The 17205-nt window shown below is 37.9% G+C and overlaps 1 protein-coding gene across 6 annotated transcripts in view; it reads right to left on the reverse strand.

Moving 5' to 3' along the window:
* Window positions 1-13497: 13497 nt before the first annotated feature.
* Window positions 13498-17205, reverse strand: part of LARS2 (leucyl-tRNA synthetase 2, mitochondrial) — a 207028-nt gene continuing 203320 nt past the window's right edge. For all 6 annotated transcript variants that reach the window (XM_087916743.1, XM_087916748.1, XM_087916742.1 and 3 more), the window contains one exon: window positions 13498-15603. In XM_087916743.1, coding sequence (XP_087772869.1) covers window positions 15424-15603 — 180 coding nt within the window. In that variant the 3' untranslated portion in view covers window positions 13498-15423. The remainder of the gene's footprint in view (window positions 15604-17205) is intronic.

The raw sequence follows: 17205 nt of genomic DNA on the forward strand, positions 1-17205 counted from the left end.
CTTTTTTCTTACATTTCCAACAATATGGACTCATGTTGGGGTGCATCTTTGCTAGCCTCGAAGGAGGGAGATGCCATCTATAAAACATTTTATAAAGATTTTCCTTGTATGCTACCGATTTTGTGATCTTATTATTCCTGCCCCAAACTTTTTCCCATTCTGCTAGTGTAATACTACGTCCTATATCCCGACTCCACGCAATCATATTCCCTTTTACAATTTCTTCTTCTAATTCTGTTTCTAGTAAATAATTGTAAAATTTTGTTATGCTTTTTTTGTCCGGTCCTAATAAAATCTTATCTAATTGTTGAAGTTTGTTGTTAATTCCAAATTCTTTCTTATCTTGTTTGTACCTACTTTGAATCTGAAGATAAACCCATTGATCTATTTTTAGTCCCTGGTCCTGAATTTCCTGCCTTGATTTCAAATTTCCTTGTGGGTCCAATAAGTCTTTATATTTAATCATTTTAGTAATTTCCAAATTGTTTGGGTGAATCATCGCCTCCATTGTTGAAATCCATATTGGTATTTTTATGTAATGTTTTTTCCGTATTTTCTTCCAAATTGTTAGTAGCGCGTCTCTAATTAAATGTCTATGAAAATATTTTTGACTGGTTTTCCCTATATCCCATAAGAATGCGTGCCACCCTTTGTAAGTCGTGGCCTTCTAGAAATAATATTCTTTTATTAGTTAACTTCACCCAGTCCTTCAACCAAACTAATGAGGTGGCCATATAATATAACTCCCAGTTTGGGACTGCTAACCCTCCTCTGCTCTTTGTATCTTGCATTGCTTTTACATTTATTCTGGATTTTTCCCTTGCCAAATAAATTTGAGGGTTGTTTTGTTGAGTTCTTCGAAGAACTTTTTGTGTAATTTAATTGGAATCGTTTGGAATAAATATAGAAATTTGGGGAGAATGTTCATTTTAATGGTGGCAATCCGGCCTAATAGTGAAATTTGAAGTTTACTCCATGATTCTAAATCTTTCTTTACCTGATGCAACAATTTGTTATAATTATTTTCTTTAAGTGACTTACAGTGTGGTGTTAGCCAAATTCCTAGATATTTCACTTTCTTTGTCACTTGTATTCCCATTGTTTCTTCTAATTCTACTTTCTGTTTTTCTGTTAAATTTTTGGTCATTAATTTAGTTTTTTTCTTGTTTATTTTAAGTCCTGCTACTGCTCCAAAATTCTCCAGTTCTTTCATCAATTTTAGTCCCCTATCTATTGGTTCTTCAATAAAGAAGATCATGTCGTCCGCAAATGCTTGCAATTTAAATTCCTCTTTCTTAACCGTTAATCCCTTTATATCTGAATTTTGCCTAATTCGCGTTAATAATGTTTCTAATGATAATATAAAGAGCAGTGGGGAGAGTGGGCAGCCCTGTCTCACTCCTTTTTCTATCTTTATTGGGCGGGTGTGTTCCCCGTTTATTATTATATTAGCTTGTTGTGTGTCATAGATAGTTGTTAGAATATTTTCAAATTTGGTACCCAGATTCAAATTATAAATTTTTTGAATTAAAAATTGCCAATTCAGATTATCAAAAGCTTTCTCTGCATGAGTGCTACTTGTCTCTCAGGGTGGGCTTCATAAAATTCTAGTACGTCTAATACTATTCTTAGATTATTCTTTATTTGCCTAGCTGGGAGGAATCCGTTTTGATCTTCATGTATATACAAGTTTAGCAGTCTTTTTAATCTGTTTGCTATAATAGAAGTAAATATTTTATAATCAGTATTTAGAAGTGAAATCGGCCTATAATTATTTATATATCTAGGATCTGTATCCTCCTTATTAATTTTAAAGACATACAAAACATCATTAAACATTGAAAACATAAAACCTCTTTCCATTGTAAATCTTTACAGGGCAGATAAAACATTATTTTATACAGCATAATTCTAATTTATCCCATTTCCATATGGACACATAAATATCTTTTAACAAATTTCTCATTATTTCTCTTTACTCTTATTCCATTACATTTCTTTTCTATATTTATCTATTTTATAGTCATCATATTTATATTTCCTTCTGACTTGTTTACAATTATTCTCATCTGACATTTCTCCAAGGTTTTATTAATTCTCAATCAAACATAAACACACAAAACACAAAAACATAAAACTTCTTTTTAGAAAGTGGCTTGGCCCCAGATTACCTCTCTTTATATGGACTTCAATTAAATTCATGCTCATCTTATATACCATTACCTATCTTATTTACCATTCTATATCTTCTATATAACTTCTCCCCGCTTTTCACTCTTCTTAATTCTATTTTATTTATTTCATCTTACTTTGAATCATTATACTTGTATCTTTTGTCCATTCTTTTCCAATTATCCATTTATCTCATTCTCTATAATAATAATAAAAAAAGATTTCTCCTGGAATCACTAATTGAAGTATGATGCCTTTCTATTGTTCCCCTACATTGACATTTAAAATAACACCTAGATCCCAGTCTGATTCTGCTTAGTACATTCTACCTACTAAATTTTAAGAAAAAGAGAGAATAGTAAATCTATAAAATAATTAAGTACATAATTAAATATTAAAATCTATCATTAAATCTTAAACATTTTAATATTTTAATTTATTAAATCCTGTAACATTCCAATTGTCTATTTCAAAGACAGATGCTGCAATAATAAGTTTATAATAACATCAACACAATAGCCAATTAAACTCTATAATTAAACTAAATATTTTAAACATTCCCTTTAATATTTTATTAAATCTTAAAATCTATCATTATTAAGCATTTTAATATTTTAATCTTTTATTAGATCTTATAAAATTCTAATTTTCTATTTCTAATACAAATACTACAATACTATCTTATGTACTTTGCAGAATCTTTTTTTTTTTAATTATACATTTATCCCTAAATTTTTTTTGCTTTTCCCCATCTTGTTTCATACCTTTTTGGCTTTTTCCCCCCCTTTCCCTTCCTTATCCCACCTGGCCTTTTTACCCCCCCCTCCTAACCTCCGCCTTTTTAGCTTCCCCTCTCTGTTGTATTCCTCTTTTCTTTTGCTTTCTAACATTGTATTGATTTTGCATCTTATTTTTCTCTTTCTTGGGTGATTTTTTAGGTCTTACGTCCTTCATTTTCCTTCCTCTCTTTCTCTTTTCTTTCTTAATCAAAGTTTTTGATTCATTAAAGATGGCTTCTTCTTCTTCTTCTGCTTCCTCCATCTGTTGTTGTGTTTGCTGATAAATAGCAAGTGCCATTTCTAAAAGTGGAAGGCTTCTCCCAAAGTGTCCTTGCCTTCTTTCTTTATTTTTCCATATTCCTTTCTTAGTCCATCAACAGATAAAGCCATTATAAACCTTTTCTTCTTCTTTTTTTCCCCTCTTTTTCTTCTTAAAACAACCAAGATGTTTCAAAACTTAAAACAGTTCCCCAAAGTCCTAGAGTCATCAAGCAGTCCAAACAGAGCACAAAGTTCTTCCCTTTGCACTTTCTCTTCCTGGGGTAATATCAATTTTTAAAAAAAAAACCCAGTCTGTATTTTAAAGCCTTATTGCAATTAACTTCTAGTCTCAAAATCTTCAAGGCATCTCCTCCAACAAGATCTTAATATAATTTTTTTTTTGTCCTCTCCCTTCCCACTTGTAACAAAGAGCTTTAAATTTTTACCTTCTATAGAAAAGCAGGTTTTTCAATGTCCTTTTGTTAACTCCGTAGGGAAGGAGAGTAAACTTTCCCTTTCAGCACTTCCATTCACCGCTTTAAAAATCTCCTCTGGAAACAATGTATCGTTCAAAAAATCGTGGTTTTCAGGATGTTAAATGTATCTTAAAGTCCCGGTTCAGCCAAAGAACTTTCACTTCAAAACTTTCTCCTTCTCCTTCTTCCTCCTGCACAGTCTTGTCCAGCTGCCGGCTTCTTTGTGGTGGCCGTTACTGACCGCCGCTCCACCGCCTTGAGAGAAGGGGGTTTTGCCAGCTGGGGAGGGGGTCTGCGATACCCCCAAACCCCTATCCGGATCCCCACTATCTTTGGCTGCCTCTACGGGGCAGCCTTATCCTCCAGACCCGTCAGGATCGGAGGCACCAAGACGGCTAGTGCAACAGGGATCGCACAGGATCGCGAATCCCTGCCGCCGCCGAAGCCTGGCAAACCAGACGGTTCAAATTAGTTACAATGCTTTCTATAAGTTTTTCATGAGGAAGTCCCACAAATCAATGATTTTGTATAAAATTTATATTTTAAAGGTTTCTGAAGTAATTAATTAATCAACCTTTTTTTCATATGAACCCTTTTCCTCTATAAGCATTTCAAATGTATCTATTCTAATTGATCTTACCACATGTTTTTCAGCCTTTATAATGTCTATGTTTCTTGCTTGCAATGCATTAGAAAGAAGATATATTTCAGTCAGCACATCAATCATCAAGGCCAAATCAGTGAGAAAATACATGTTTTCAAGATGGGCAGCCATACCGGAGTATTTTTTATTTGAACAGAAAAGCTGATGTAGCTCTGGATAAGCACACCACAGAGCTAGGGTTGATCTTAACTACAGGCAGCCCAAACTCTACCAATTTTTATAATTTCAATCTCAAATTGTTCAGAAATTTTGTTAAGTTCAATTAGGTTCTTATTCGATTGATGGAAAATAGAATATATTTTATCAATAAAAATTTGAAAATGATTGATTTGCTTTATTTCCCTAATAGAATCATCTAAAACAAGTTTCAGATGATGGTTTAAACAGTTCTATATTATAATATTTGGAAACTCTTTGGCTATCCTAGTGTTTACCCCAGATTTTCTCCCAAGCATAACACTGGCTCCATCAGAGCAAAATCCAATTAAATGTTTCTCCAGATAGTTCCTATTAAACCCAATTTTATTCAAACTTTCTATAACTGAACAACATATTGTCTCTGCATCTTGTTTATCTAATTCTACTAGTTCAAGGAAAATTGTTGGTGAGAAAAATGGATCCTCAACTTTTAAGTACAGTATAAGAACTGGTTTGGAAAATATTGTCGAGGCTTCATCAATTATCAAATAGATTTTGCAAGTTTTCTCAATAATTTTGCTAAATAAATGTTTCCTGATGTCTTTTGCAATGAAATCTACTATTGCAACTGCAGTTTTACATGAATGCAACCCAAATCTAAACCATTTGTTATTTGTATAATTCAATCAGATCTTCTATATATGAAAATGGTCTGCACGTTTGTGCCAAACTATACAATGTAGCAAACACTCTACATGTACTACTCATTCATCCTCTCCAGTCCTTTACTTATCACATCCTGCTTACATTGCTTCAACTCCTCTGTACAGATGTTGTGAGCCTTAGATGAGAAATGTTCCTTCAATTTCTTTCTGAGGGAATCTTGTTGGATTTCTTTACTCTTTCCTGATGGTTCAATTTGGTAATTTTTCCATTCCTTAGCTCCGTGAACACCTTTTTCTTTGATCAAAATTTCAAATCTTCTGCAATGCTTGCAACCTACCTTTTTCTGGGAAACTTCCAGTCCATCATATTTTTCCCTAAAATTATTGTACTGCTGCAGTGTCCAGCAGTCAGGAAGGTTCCCTTTAATGTCTGATTCAGTTCTTCCAGTACCCGATGATGTGCTGGTACTACTTTCCACTGGTTGAGATGTGGATGATGTGCTGGCTCTTTCCTCTGGTTGCAGTGTGGATGATGTGCTGGCACATCAGACTCTAATGGTTGTGGTTGTGACTCCTTTGGATCCCCTTTTGTTTTCTTGCCAAAGAAAGCAGCCAAACTCATTTACCTTTTCATCTTGGTAATCTGCTGCAAATTTTTTTTAATAATGTAGACTTGATTGTTGTTGTAAGTTGAGTGGTGAAGGCAGTGGCAAGAGAAGAAAGCAGGCAAGGAACGGAGATCAGTAATATTGTTACTTTTAAGAGTCCCTGACACTATAACTAGTTAGTGTTTAAAAGATGTTATGTAAGAGGACCAAGTTTCACCAGACAAGACTGAGATGGAACTGAAAGTGGATTTGAAAATGATAGTCTATAAAAAAGATGTTGTACTGTGTATATAAAAGAATGGCTGATATTTTCATAATTACACTTCATTAATTGAAAAAGAAACACTTAAAATGGAAATACTATTAACAAACCAAGGGAGTTTGTTGTTTTGTGCCAGTAGTGGCACAAAAATCTTTCCTAGCCAAGATTACTTACCTGGACCAACAGTCCCTAATGGAATGCTCACTCTATAGCAGAGAGAGAGAAGCCAGGGGAAGCCATGTTTGGTCACCTAACCTTTTTAGAATGCAGCTTAAAAATGTATTGAAGCTTTTTACAGCCTTATGCAGATATATATATAGTACAAAAAAAGATAATAATACAGGTGAAAGTCAAAAAATTAGAATATTGTGCAAAAGTTCATTTATTTCAGTAATGCAACTTAAAAGGTAAAACTAATATATGAGATAGACTCATTACATGCAAAGCAAGATAGTTCAAGCCATGATTTGACATAATTGTGATGATTATGGCTTATAGCTCATGAAAACCCCAAATCCACAATCTCAGTAAATTAGAATATTGTGAAAAGGTTCAATATTCTAGGCTCAGTGTTCCACTCTAATCAGCTAATTAAGCCATAAGACCTGTAAAGGGTTCCTGAGCCTTTAAATGGTCTCTCAGTCTGGTTCAGTAGGAATCACAATCATGGGAAAGACTGCTGACCTGACAGTTGTGCAGAAAACCATCATTGACACCCTCCATAAGGAGGGAAAGCCTCAAAAGGTAAGTGCAAAACAAGTTGGATGTTCCCAAAGTGCTGTATCAAAGCACATTAATAAAAAGTTAGGAAAAAGTGTGGAAGAAAAAGATGCACAAGCAGCAAGGATGACCGCAGCCTGGAGAGGATTGTCAGGAAAAGGCCATTCAAAAGTTCTGGGGACTTTCACAAGGAGTGGACTGAGGCTGGAGTCAATGCATCAAGAGCCACCACACAGAGACGGATCCTGGACATGGGCTTCAAATGTTGTATTCCTCTTGTCAAGCCGCTCCTGAACAATAAACGTCAGAAGCATCTTACCTGGGCTAAAGAAAAACAGACCTGGTCTGTTGCTCAGTGGTCCAAAGTCCTCTTTTCTGATGAGAGCAACTTTTGCATCTCATTTGGGAACCAAGGACCCAGAGTCTGGAGGAAGAATGGAGAGGCACACACTGCAAGATGCTTGAAGTCCAGTGTGAAGTTTCCACAGTCTGTGTTGATTTGGGGAGCCAAATTTGTCATCTGCTGGTGTTGGTCCATTGTGCTTCATTAAGTCCAGGGTCAACATAGCCATCCACCAGGAGATTTTGGAGCACTTCATGCTTCCTTCCACAGACGAGCTTTATGAGGATGCTGACTTCATTTTCCAGCAGGGCTTGGCACCTGCCCACGCTGCCAAAAGCACCAAAACCTGGTTCAATGACCGTAGGATTACTATGCTTGATTGGCTAGCAAACTCGTCTGACCTGAACCCCATAGAGAATCTATGGGGCATTGCCAAGAGGAAGATGAGAGACATGAGACCGAACAATGCAGAAGAACTGAAGGCTACTATTGAAGCATCCTGGTCTTCCATAACACCTCAGCAGTGCCACAGGCTGATAGCTTCCATGCCAGCCACATTGAGGCAGTAATTTCTGCAAAAGGGGCCCAAACCAAGAACTGAGTTCATATGCATGCTTATACTTTTCAGAGGTCTGATATTGTTGTATGAACAATCCTTGTTTTATTGATTGCATATAATATTCTAATTTTCTGAGATTGTGGATTTGGGGTTTTCATGAGCTGTAAGCCATAATCATCTAAATTATGACAAATCACAGCTTGAACTATCTTGCTTTGCATGTAATGAGTCTATCTCATATATTAGTTTCACCTTTTAAGTTGCATTACTGAAATAAATGAACTTTTGCACAATATTCTAATTTTTCGAGTTTCACCTGTACAAAATAATCTAAGAAGTTAGATTAAGAATGCAATTGATAGGCACATTCACAGAGCAATACTGAATTCTTTTTCTGAAATTTATTCCTCAGTTTAAAAAACTGGAATATATGAATTGGGTTCAGTATTGTGCTCTGCTAGTACTCAAACAGGTATTCAAGATTATGTCAAGGTTAGCAAAAATGGTAAGGCAACATATAGATTTAAATTTTAAAATCAGAAATATTTTTGTTGGTACCCACATAAATAAAGGGAGTACAATACACATGTTAACAGTGGCTAGAATTATGTTTGCACAACAGTGGAAAAACGAAGAGATCCCTATAGATGAAAATGAAATTAAAAAATTACAATGTGCAGAAATTGATTGAGATAAGAGGTAGAAATTAGGTAGAGAATGATCATTGCTATGTATGAATTAAAAACAGAAGGTTGATAATTATAAACATGTTAATATAATTAACAAAATTAGAAATATGCCAATACAAAGAAATTTAAATATTTTTTGTTACACTGCTATTGTTACCTATTGATACTTAGGTTTCTGCTTTTGCTTTTTGCTGAAAATCTACTAGATTCTGTATCTACTAGATATACTGAAAACCTGCATGCATAAGTAAATGAAAATGTTGAAAAGCAAAAGCAGAAACATAAGTCTCAATATGTAACAGCAGTGTAACAAAAAAAAATTCATTTATGAAATATTTTATAATACTTTATAATATAAGGACAATAGAATTACAGAGACAAGGTAAAGTAAGGATATATTATTATAGAATAGATTGGTGATGATGAAATGAACATTATAAAGTAAATTAAGTAAAAATGGTGATTTGCTCACATAAAATGATGTAATATTAGTAAAGTCTAGTAAGTAATTAATAGTAATAACATAAATATATATAGTGGATTTATGATATAAGGATTAATGCAAATTGGAAGGGAAAGATTGCAGAGATTGTGCACAAGTGATTTGTACCAACTGACACACTGTATGTAACTGAAGATGGTTTATGTTTTATGTGTTTTGTTTATGTTTGTGTTTAAAAAAATAAAAAACTTTCTTAAAAAATATTTCCATTTATGTATGCATGCAGGTTTTTGTTACATTGCTGTTGTTACATATTGATACTTATGTTTCTGCTTAAATCAGCAATGTAACAAAAACATTTCCATTTATTTATGTATGCATGCAGGTTTTCAGTGGGTCTACTGTATTTATCATTCATAAAACGCACTGAACCACTTTAGGGCAGTTTAAATAAGTTTTTATGTTCACTGCAAACATCTCAGCTTTTGTTGCTGCAATGTCCTTCTTGGCTACTATGTGCACTGGCCCCTCCTCTGCTGCTGAGGGTTTGGTTGGAAGCAAAGATAGAGTGAGTGTGTGTGTGTGTGTGTGTGTGTGTGTGTGTGTGTGTGGGAGAGAGGGAGAGGGAGAAGGAGAGGGAGAGGGAGAGGGAGAGGGAGAGAGAGAGAGAGAGAGAGAGAGAGAGAGAGAGAGAGAGTGTCGGGTTCAATAAGCCGGATAGTAATAGCCGGTTTCATCCAAAGGAGTTTTTGTTTCAGGTGGGTCTCTTAGCTTTAGGAGAAGAGAGGGGAGAAGAAAGGGAAGGGATAGAAAGAGAGAGACAGAGAGAGAGGAAAAGAAAGAATGAATGATAAAGAAAGAAAAGAAAGAGAGAGAGAGAAGGGAGAGACAAGAAAGAAAAGAAAGAAAAAGGATAGGGAAAGATAAGAAAGAAAGAGGGATGGAAGGAAGGGAAAGAGAGAGGGACAGACAGGGAGGGAGGGAGGAGAAAGTGAATGACATATAATTGCATGGATGAGTGAATAGATAGACAGATACATGGAAGGAGGGAGAGAGAAAAAAGGGAGAAGAAGGAAGGACCACAAATCCTGGTTTCAGAAGACTCTTTGAAACAGCACAGCAATCTAGGGCTGAAAGGGATCTTGGAGGTCATCTTCTAGTCCAATCCCCTGCTCCAGCAGCAGATCCTTACAAAATCATAGAATAGCAAGGTTAGAAGAGACCTTGGAGGCCATCTAGTCCAACCCCCTGCTCCAGCAGGAGACCTTATATTGTCTGGATTATTTTGATGCCTCTAACAGAGAGGAAAATTGCCAGAAAAGGGACAAGGCTGCCATACAGAGGAAGGCAGAGGTTGTTCTTCACTTATGACCACAATTGAGCCCAAAATTTTGGTTGCTAAGCAAGAGCTTTAAAGTAAGTTTTGCCACATTTTACTCCATTCATGACATCTCCTGGATCTAATGGTCATGTGCAGGCTAGGGAAGAAAATCTGAAGGCGTGTGTAATGTTCTAATGTACAGAAGATGTTGTTAAATGTGTGGCAGAAAGTAGACTCTGGGTGTGCTTTTCCAAACACAGTTAGTGAGGTTGAATGTGTATAGTTTTAGAAGAGGTGTGTGTGCATGTATATACACATACAGTATGTCATGTTCGCCGATCACAAGAAGGAGATGCGAGACTCAGTGACTCTTTTAAAGCTCTTTATTTAGTCTGAGATTGGCTCGGCTTTCCCTTGGATCGGTGGTGGCTTATATTGAACTTGCCTTGCCAGCTGTGGCCAATGACACCGCTTTGAATCCCCCGCGATTGGTTTCCTCCAATTGCGGGCGATTCGCAATGGGCCAATTGCTGCGGCTCACTCAGCCAATCCGAGCGCCGTGAGTCCTGGCCAATCAGGACGAGGGGTTACAAGAATGCTAATGTAGCAATACAGAACACAGTATATATAGTAGATAATGTATTCTTTTGTGTGCCTATACACACAATATACTATGTAATATATATGTACACATATGGCATATATACATAAGATTAAATAATGTATTTTGGATGTTCAGTAGTAACAAATAAATAGACAGGGAAATTGTATCTTGTTGAGGTCTTTGAGGCGAGGAGAGGCCAGGCAAGGCACCCTTTGACGTGAGTGATGTTAAGTTGGCCATGCCCACAGTCACATGACCACCAAGCCACATCCACAAAGCCTAACCCACAGAATAGGTAGTAAAACTTTTTGAATTCCACCACTGAAATAGTTATTGCTGCCTTTGTTTTGGTTGCTATGTGGTGATGTTTCCAGGTCTGCCAGAATTAAAAGAAGTTAATCAAACCTTTTATTTCTATTGGAGAACTGGAACAGTGACACTAATGGCAATATGGAAAATGGAACTAATTATAGTTTATCTAATCTATATTTTGCAAATAACAATTAATGCTGGGATTCATTCCCTTTTTTGTTCTTTTCTTTTTTGTGAAATCTTTGTCTGAAAAATTGTTAAGCTGTTATTCTCCTGTTGTTCATCTATTTAACTTCTCCATCCATAAATGCAGCTAATTCCAAGAATGTCTTTGAAGGTTGGACTAGTTGTAATTTTACATGTTTCTCAAACAAAGAAATTTCTGAAGTTATAATATTGCTTCATCTTTGCTTTTTTTTATACACACACAACCAGACCAGACTTTGCACATAGAAAATCCATTCGCAAAATAAGCATAATCCGCCAGGAACTTCTTTATTGCAGCTTCATTTAAATGAAATGACAATTTTGCAGGAACACTATTGCTCTTGTGAAGTTTCATTTATTTCAGTTGAACTGAATTAAAGCACGGATTGTGCTAATTGTTTTTGCAAACAAAATATATTTTGACTGATCATCAGTAGAAAAGTATTGATTTGCTTCTGAATCAGTAAATTAAAATTCTTTCTTGCTGTATACAATTTCAGACTATCCTTTTTATAGCTGTACAATTTCCATTGAAGGCTATTGTATTTCTTTTAGATACACAATATGGAATATATGATAGATTTTCTCTTGGTGCCTCTACTATCTATTTCTTGGGATGTTGAGCTGAACTGCAAATTTTATGAATTTTATATGAAAGTTTTCTTGATCATAGCTTTGAAAGGACATATTGACACAAATCAATCTAACTTTTGCTCTTTGCTTCTGTTAAAGAAGTTGCTTGTACTATTTTGCTAAGGTTGGGAATAATTTGTTAGGAATTCATTCTGTAAGATAATTGTATCTTTTTCTCTCTGGTTTCTCACTTCTGCAATTTACTTTAGAGCTAGGCACATCCTTGGAGAAAGTTCCCAGGAACATCCTGCTCCATAGATAAGAGGGGCTGCCTAGGAGCACGAACACACAAGGACAAGAGATACTGTTAGATAACAAAGCATGGACAGAGCTCGGACAAAGAATGCTTCATGAATAAGGGAGGGGAGGGTATGGGCAAGGTATTGCCCACATTGAATAACGAACTTTTGTCTCTGATTGGATAAACTTTGTCTCTTTCGGTATAAAATGAATATAACATTCTGAGCCACTCTCGCAGGGTGTGTGTCAGGCTACAGAACTTTTCCCATTCACTCAACTAGAATGAACTTCTGAAAACGTATCAAAACGTATCAAAAAGGAATCCTTTATTGAGATGAGACAATTCTGTAGGAGTTCAAAGCAGTGTCTGAGGTCTCTCAGCCATACAGGGATACATAAGGGAGTTTAGAACCCCTCCCCTTATCTCAATGTGTATTTAGTGAAACAAAAGTCACTATGTTAATTCCTCCCCACCCCCGTTTTTTAAGGAACGATCTTTTTCACAGTTTCCCAGGGCATACCTAGTTTCCCCACCCCCCACCCCCTTTTTAGAACAAACTTTCCCAAAGATTTCCAAGGCACATCCCACTGTGGAATTTTTATGATCTTCTCATTTCCTGGTTGTTTCTCTCAGAGGTGATAGTTCTGGCCATCTGGCTTTTCTCCTCCATTGTATCATGTGTGGGTTAAACAAATTCAATATAAGAGTAAATATATTCAGGTTACATTAAGAAATGATTTCTTTATCAGCCTCCCCCACCCCCCTTTTCTTGTTCCACTGAAGAAATGACAGATACACGGATCTGACAGTGTGGCTATTCCTTACATGCATTTTGCCTGTATGTTTGGGATATAGTATTCACCCGGACTTTTGCTTTGGCCAAAGAATAAAAAAGATATTTTTGCAAGCTTTGCCTCGAGTCTCACTCTCTTTGGCATCTCAGTGGCTCAGGAACCTTACAGCTTATTATTTGATCCAGTACTAACATTTACATATGTAGCTCTTCAAAAAATTATTAAGTATTTTCCAAGTTCAACCTAAGAAAGCAATCTATCTACCATTTTTCAATACTTGTCCCTCTGAAATAAGCATGTTTAGGATTGCAATTCCTATAATTTCTAACTGTATTATATGATTTAACATTACAATCAAAACTTTCTGATGTTTGATCATTGAGTTGCCTATTATTTTCTCAGGTAGGAGAGAGAAATTGATAGGAAGAATAGAGATTCATGCAATCCTTACACTTGAAAATATTCTTGGACAATTGTCACAACAGAATAGTGCTAACATAGATAACACAGTTAAAAGCTGCAATTATTTGAAATGTAAGAATTGTCTGTATCCCTTATAGTTTATAAACAACCATAAACTAATCACAAATGCAGGCTTATTCATTCATCTTTTAAAAAAGCTTTATTTGTTTTATTAGTATGATATATAAATATTCCATTTCAATTGAACAGTGTGTTGTCTGGGTACAATTATTTTTAGGCAATCATAAATCAGAGTGTTTAAAATAACATGTATCACAATAACACTAATACTTAGTTACAGTAATATTTTGTTTGTCCATTTTAACAAATTTCCATTTTAATATTTATCCTTTTTATGTCCCTTTCTTTCTGTTTTTATTGTCTAGCCATTGATAAAATAAGTCCCATGTCAAGAAGTGTTTAGTTTCTTCTTTATCTTTGATAGTTAGTTATCAATTTCTGCACATTCTAATATTTTCTTAATTACCTTCTCATCTGTCAGGATCTCATCACACTTCCATTGTTGGGCATATACAATTCTAGCTGCAGCTTATTCATTCATCTTAATGATCCTTTTATAGCAACCCTTGAAGAAACTGGATTTCTTCAAGGGCTGGATCAGCATTGTAGTTCTCCATGGGCCAGCGGGGGATGGGTGTGGGGGGAGACAGGATGGGTGCCTTCTGCAGCACTCTGCTGGGTGAAAATGGGCTGTGTGAGGGCCCTGCAAGGTCCCCATGCGGCCTGTTTATGGATCTCTGGTGACCAGTAGCACTCTGCCAGCCGAAAAAGGACCACATGGTGGCCTGAGCTGCTGGCAGCAGTGTAAGGGGGTTCACTGGGTTAGGATGGATATTCGGTGGGAGCGGGGGCTGACCTGGTGGGTCAGCTGCTACCTGGGTTCTTGATGGGCTCTGCTGCAGTCCTGGGCTCGACTGTGTTGTATGGAATGGCAGAGGACTAGTTGCCTGGGACTTGGGGGGGAGTAGGGGTAGACCTCCCCCCCCCGGGGAAGAGATATCCCCATGCTCAACTGAGTGGAACGAAGCAGCGGAGGGCTGGCTGGTCGTTATGTTGCCATGATAAACCAGACCACTGGGAAGGGGGGACATCAAAGTCAGCTGGTTCAAGATCAGCCCTGTGCTTTTGGGCTGGCATGAGCATCCCAAGCTGCTCAGGCTGAGTCAACCTAATCTTTCTGGCAATTCCCCCAAGGTCTGGCTGCACATCGTGGTCTGGTATCTCCAGCCACTCAGGTTCAGCAGTCCCGTCATCCTCCATTCGAGGATTGTGGTCCTCAACTCCCTAGTTGAGGTCACTGGACAATCCCTCACCGACTCCTGGAATGAACCTTGGTTGCCAAGGTCTTCCTGCAATTCAGGTTTTTGGAGACAGACTACTCGGTGCGGACTTTGGGCCATGCGCCTACCTAGTACATGATCTCTGCCACCTCTTCTGCCACCCATTGGGTCTTTTTTGGTGTCAGAGTGCTGCTGGAGCCTGGGGAGGTTAAAAACAGGCCAGGTGGGGTGTCCATAAGCTGGACCTTTGATACTTCCAGCCAGTCCCATGAGCCAGATTTAAGCACCTTGTGGGCTGGACCATCCCATGCAGGGATTTGTCCCCTGTTTTATAGCATAAATAGCTCCAATTGTTTTCCTTACCTTTATAGACAAAATTTTAATTGTGACATTGAATGAAACCAGATTTTAAGGTGACATAGTAGAATTATGAAATTTTTGCCATACTTAATTTCATTTTAATTTTGGAATCTATGATTTACTTTTACATTGTAATTAGAGATAAATGTCTGCAATGCAAGATTATATATGATCTGTAGAGATTACAAAGAGAAATTAACTTTTGAAACTGTTGAATGAGGTCATTTGGTCTTCTTTTTTAATCTTTCCTGAAATAAGGATATCTTTATCCTTATTTCTGCCACAGTTATAGTTACATAGACCAGGGGTCTCCTTTGCTGGCTGAGGAATTCTGGGAGTTGAAATCCACAAGTCTTAAAATTGCCAAGGTTGGAGACCCCTGACACAGACAATTCTAAGGAAATATCTTCTTAATCCTGGATGAGGAAGTTGATGAGGGCAGTTCGAGGAGATAAGAAAAACTTTGTAATTATTCTTCCTTGAAGGTATTCACTCCCTAGTTCACTTTGAACAACCAGTTCACGTACTACTTCTGCATCTTGGGATACTTGTTGGGGTACTTTAACTTTACCACAGAGTTTATTGTTGATCTGAAGAGAAAGAAAAAAACAAAAGATGAAAACTGAAGAAGGAATCTAACATTTCTTACTTTTGTTTTAGCTTCAGTCAATCTATGTAAGGTAATTCTCAATTAATGACCCTAATAGAGACTGGAATTTCCATCGCTAAGCAAAGTGGTATTTAGGCAAAGCATAATTACTTTGGTAGTTAGATAGTTAGGCAAAGGATATATACATGAAATGCTGGTTCTGTTCTGTTCTAGCTAGGCCCAGTGAACTCCCTTCAGCATAAAAGATTCCACCACCCCGCCACATTTGCCTTCACTTCAACTTTTCCACCATCCTATCTTCCCCACCATATCTGTCCCCTTGGATGTCATATCCTCCACTGCCACTGCCTACCCCTGCCCTCCTGATTTTTGCCATCTTCTTCCTTCCACTACTATCCTAGGATCTAGACCAGGGGAGTCAAACTCAATTTCATTGAGGACTGCATCAGCATTATAGTTGCCCTCAAAGGGCCAGTACCTGAGTCACCATGACTAGGTGAAACAAGTCAGGATGGAACAAGTTGCAGGATGGAACCCTGACACATCTCTGTAGAGCAAGAGGAAGAGGCAGGGGACCAGCGCTCCCTGGTCCTGAATGAGGGAAGCTGGTCCTTCTCAAAAGGGAATCCCAGTTTCCAAACCTGTGTGATAAGGATGCTGACCTGGGGCACTCTTCCTGCATGCAACTTCCCCACCACCCCCTCTTCCTCTCCAGAGATCTGTCAAGGCAGAAGTTGGATTCAGAGGAAACTGCTTCCTGTAAACTTCCTTCTCCGTGTGTCATCCTCTGCTTCCTGTGGGGGCTAGACAAGGCTGGAAGGGGGGATCTGGAGGTTTCCAGCAGAGGAAGGCAATATGAGGGCAAGCACCAAAACTTAATCCACCAGAGGAGTTTTGCTGTACCTCTCAGGCCACGTGGAGGACTCCTGGATGGTGGCATGGGCTGCCCAGAACTCTGGGCTGTGGAGGGCAAGCATCTAGTATGATTCGCGAGCTCCTGGGGCACTGGGACTCCGCAGCCCAGCCCAGCCCTGCTTTTCTGAGAGGGTGCCCAGCTGCACTTACCTCCTCCTTAAGGCTGCTGCTGCTGCTGTGCTCATTCTCCTTGGCCAGGTGGGTGCGGACGGGTCAGAGGGAGGCTCAGCTTTATAACCAAATAACCTATTCCTCAGCAATAGGATGGGAGACCACCAGGAAAGGCCAGGAGGAGGAGGCAAGGCATGACGAAAGGGCAGCAGGACTGCTGATGGCCAAGTGCTAAGGCAGGACTTTCCTCACTCTCTCCCTCTCATTCCAATGTCCTTCCTTCCTTCTTCATTTCATTCACATCTCATTCCTTCCTTTCTTCTTCCCTCCATCTCCTTCCTTCACTGCCTCCCTCTTTCTAATTCCCATCTCCCTCTTTCCACTCTTCCTTCCTTCCCTTCCTTCCACCTTCATCTTCCTTCCTTTCTTCCCTTTATCTCCTTCCTACTCCTTCCCCTTTCTCATCTTCCTTCCTCCTTCCCTCCCTCCCTCCTATTGCATTTCTCATTAGGTTAAAGACAAGCCCCTCTTCCCCATAACCCACTCCTCCTTCCTT

The sequence above is a fragment of the Pseudonaja textilis genome, chromosome Z (genome assembly GCF_049901715.1).
Source record: "Pseudonaja textilis isolate UNSWEBS1 chromosome Z, rPseTex1.2, whole genome shotgun sequence".
Taxonomy (NCBI): domain Eukaryota; kingdom Metazoa; phylum Chordata; class Lepidosauria; order Squamata; family Elapidae; genus Pseudonaja; species Pseudonaja textilis.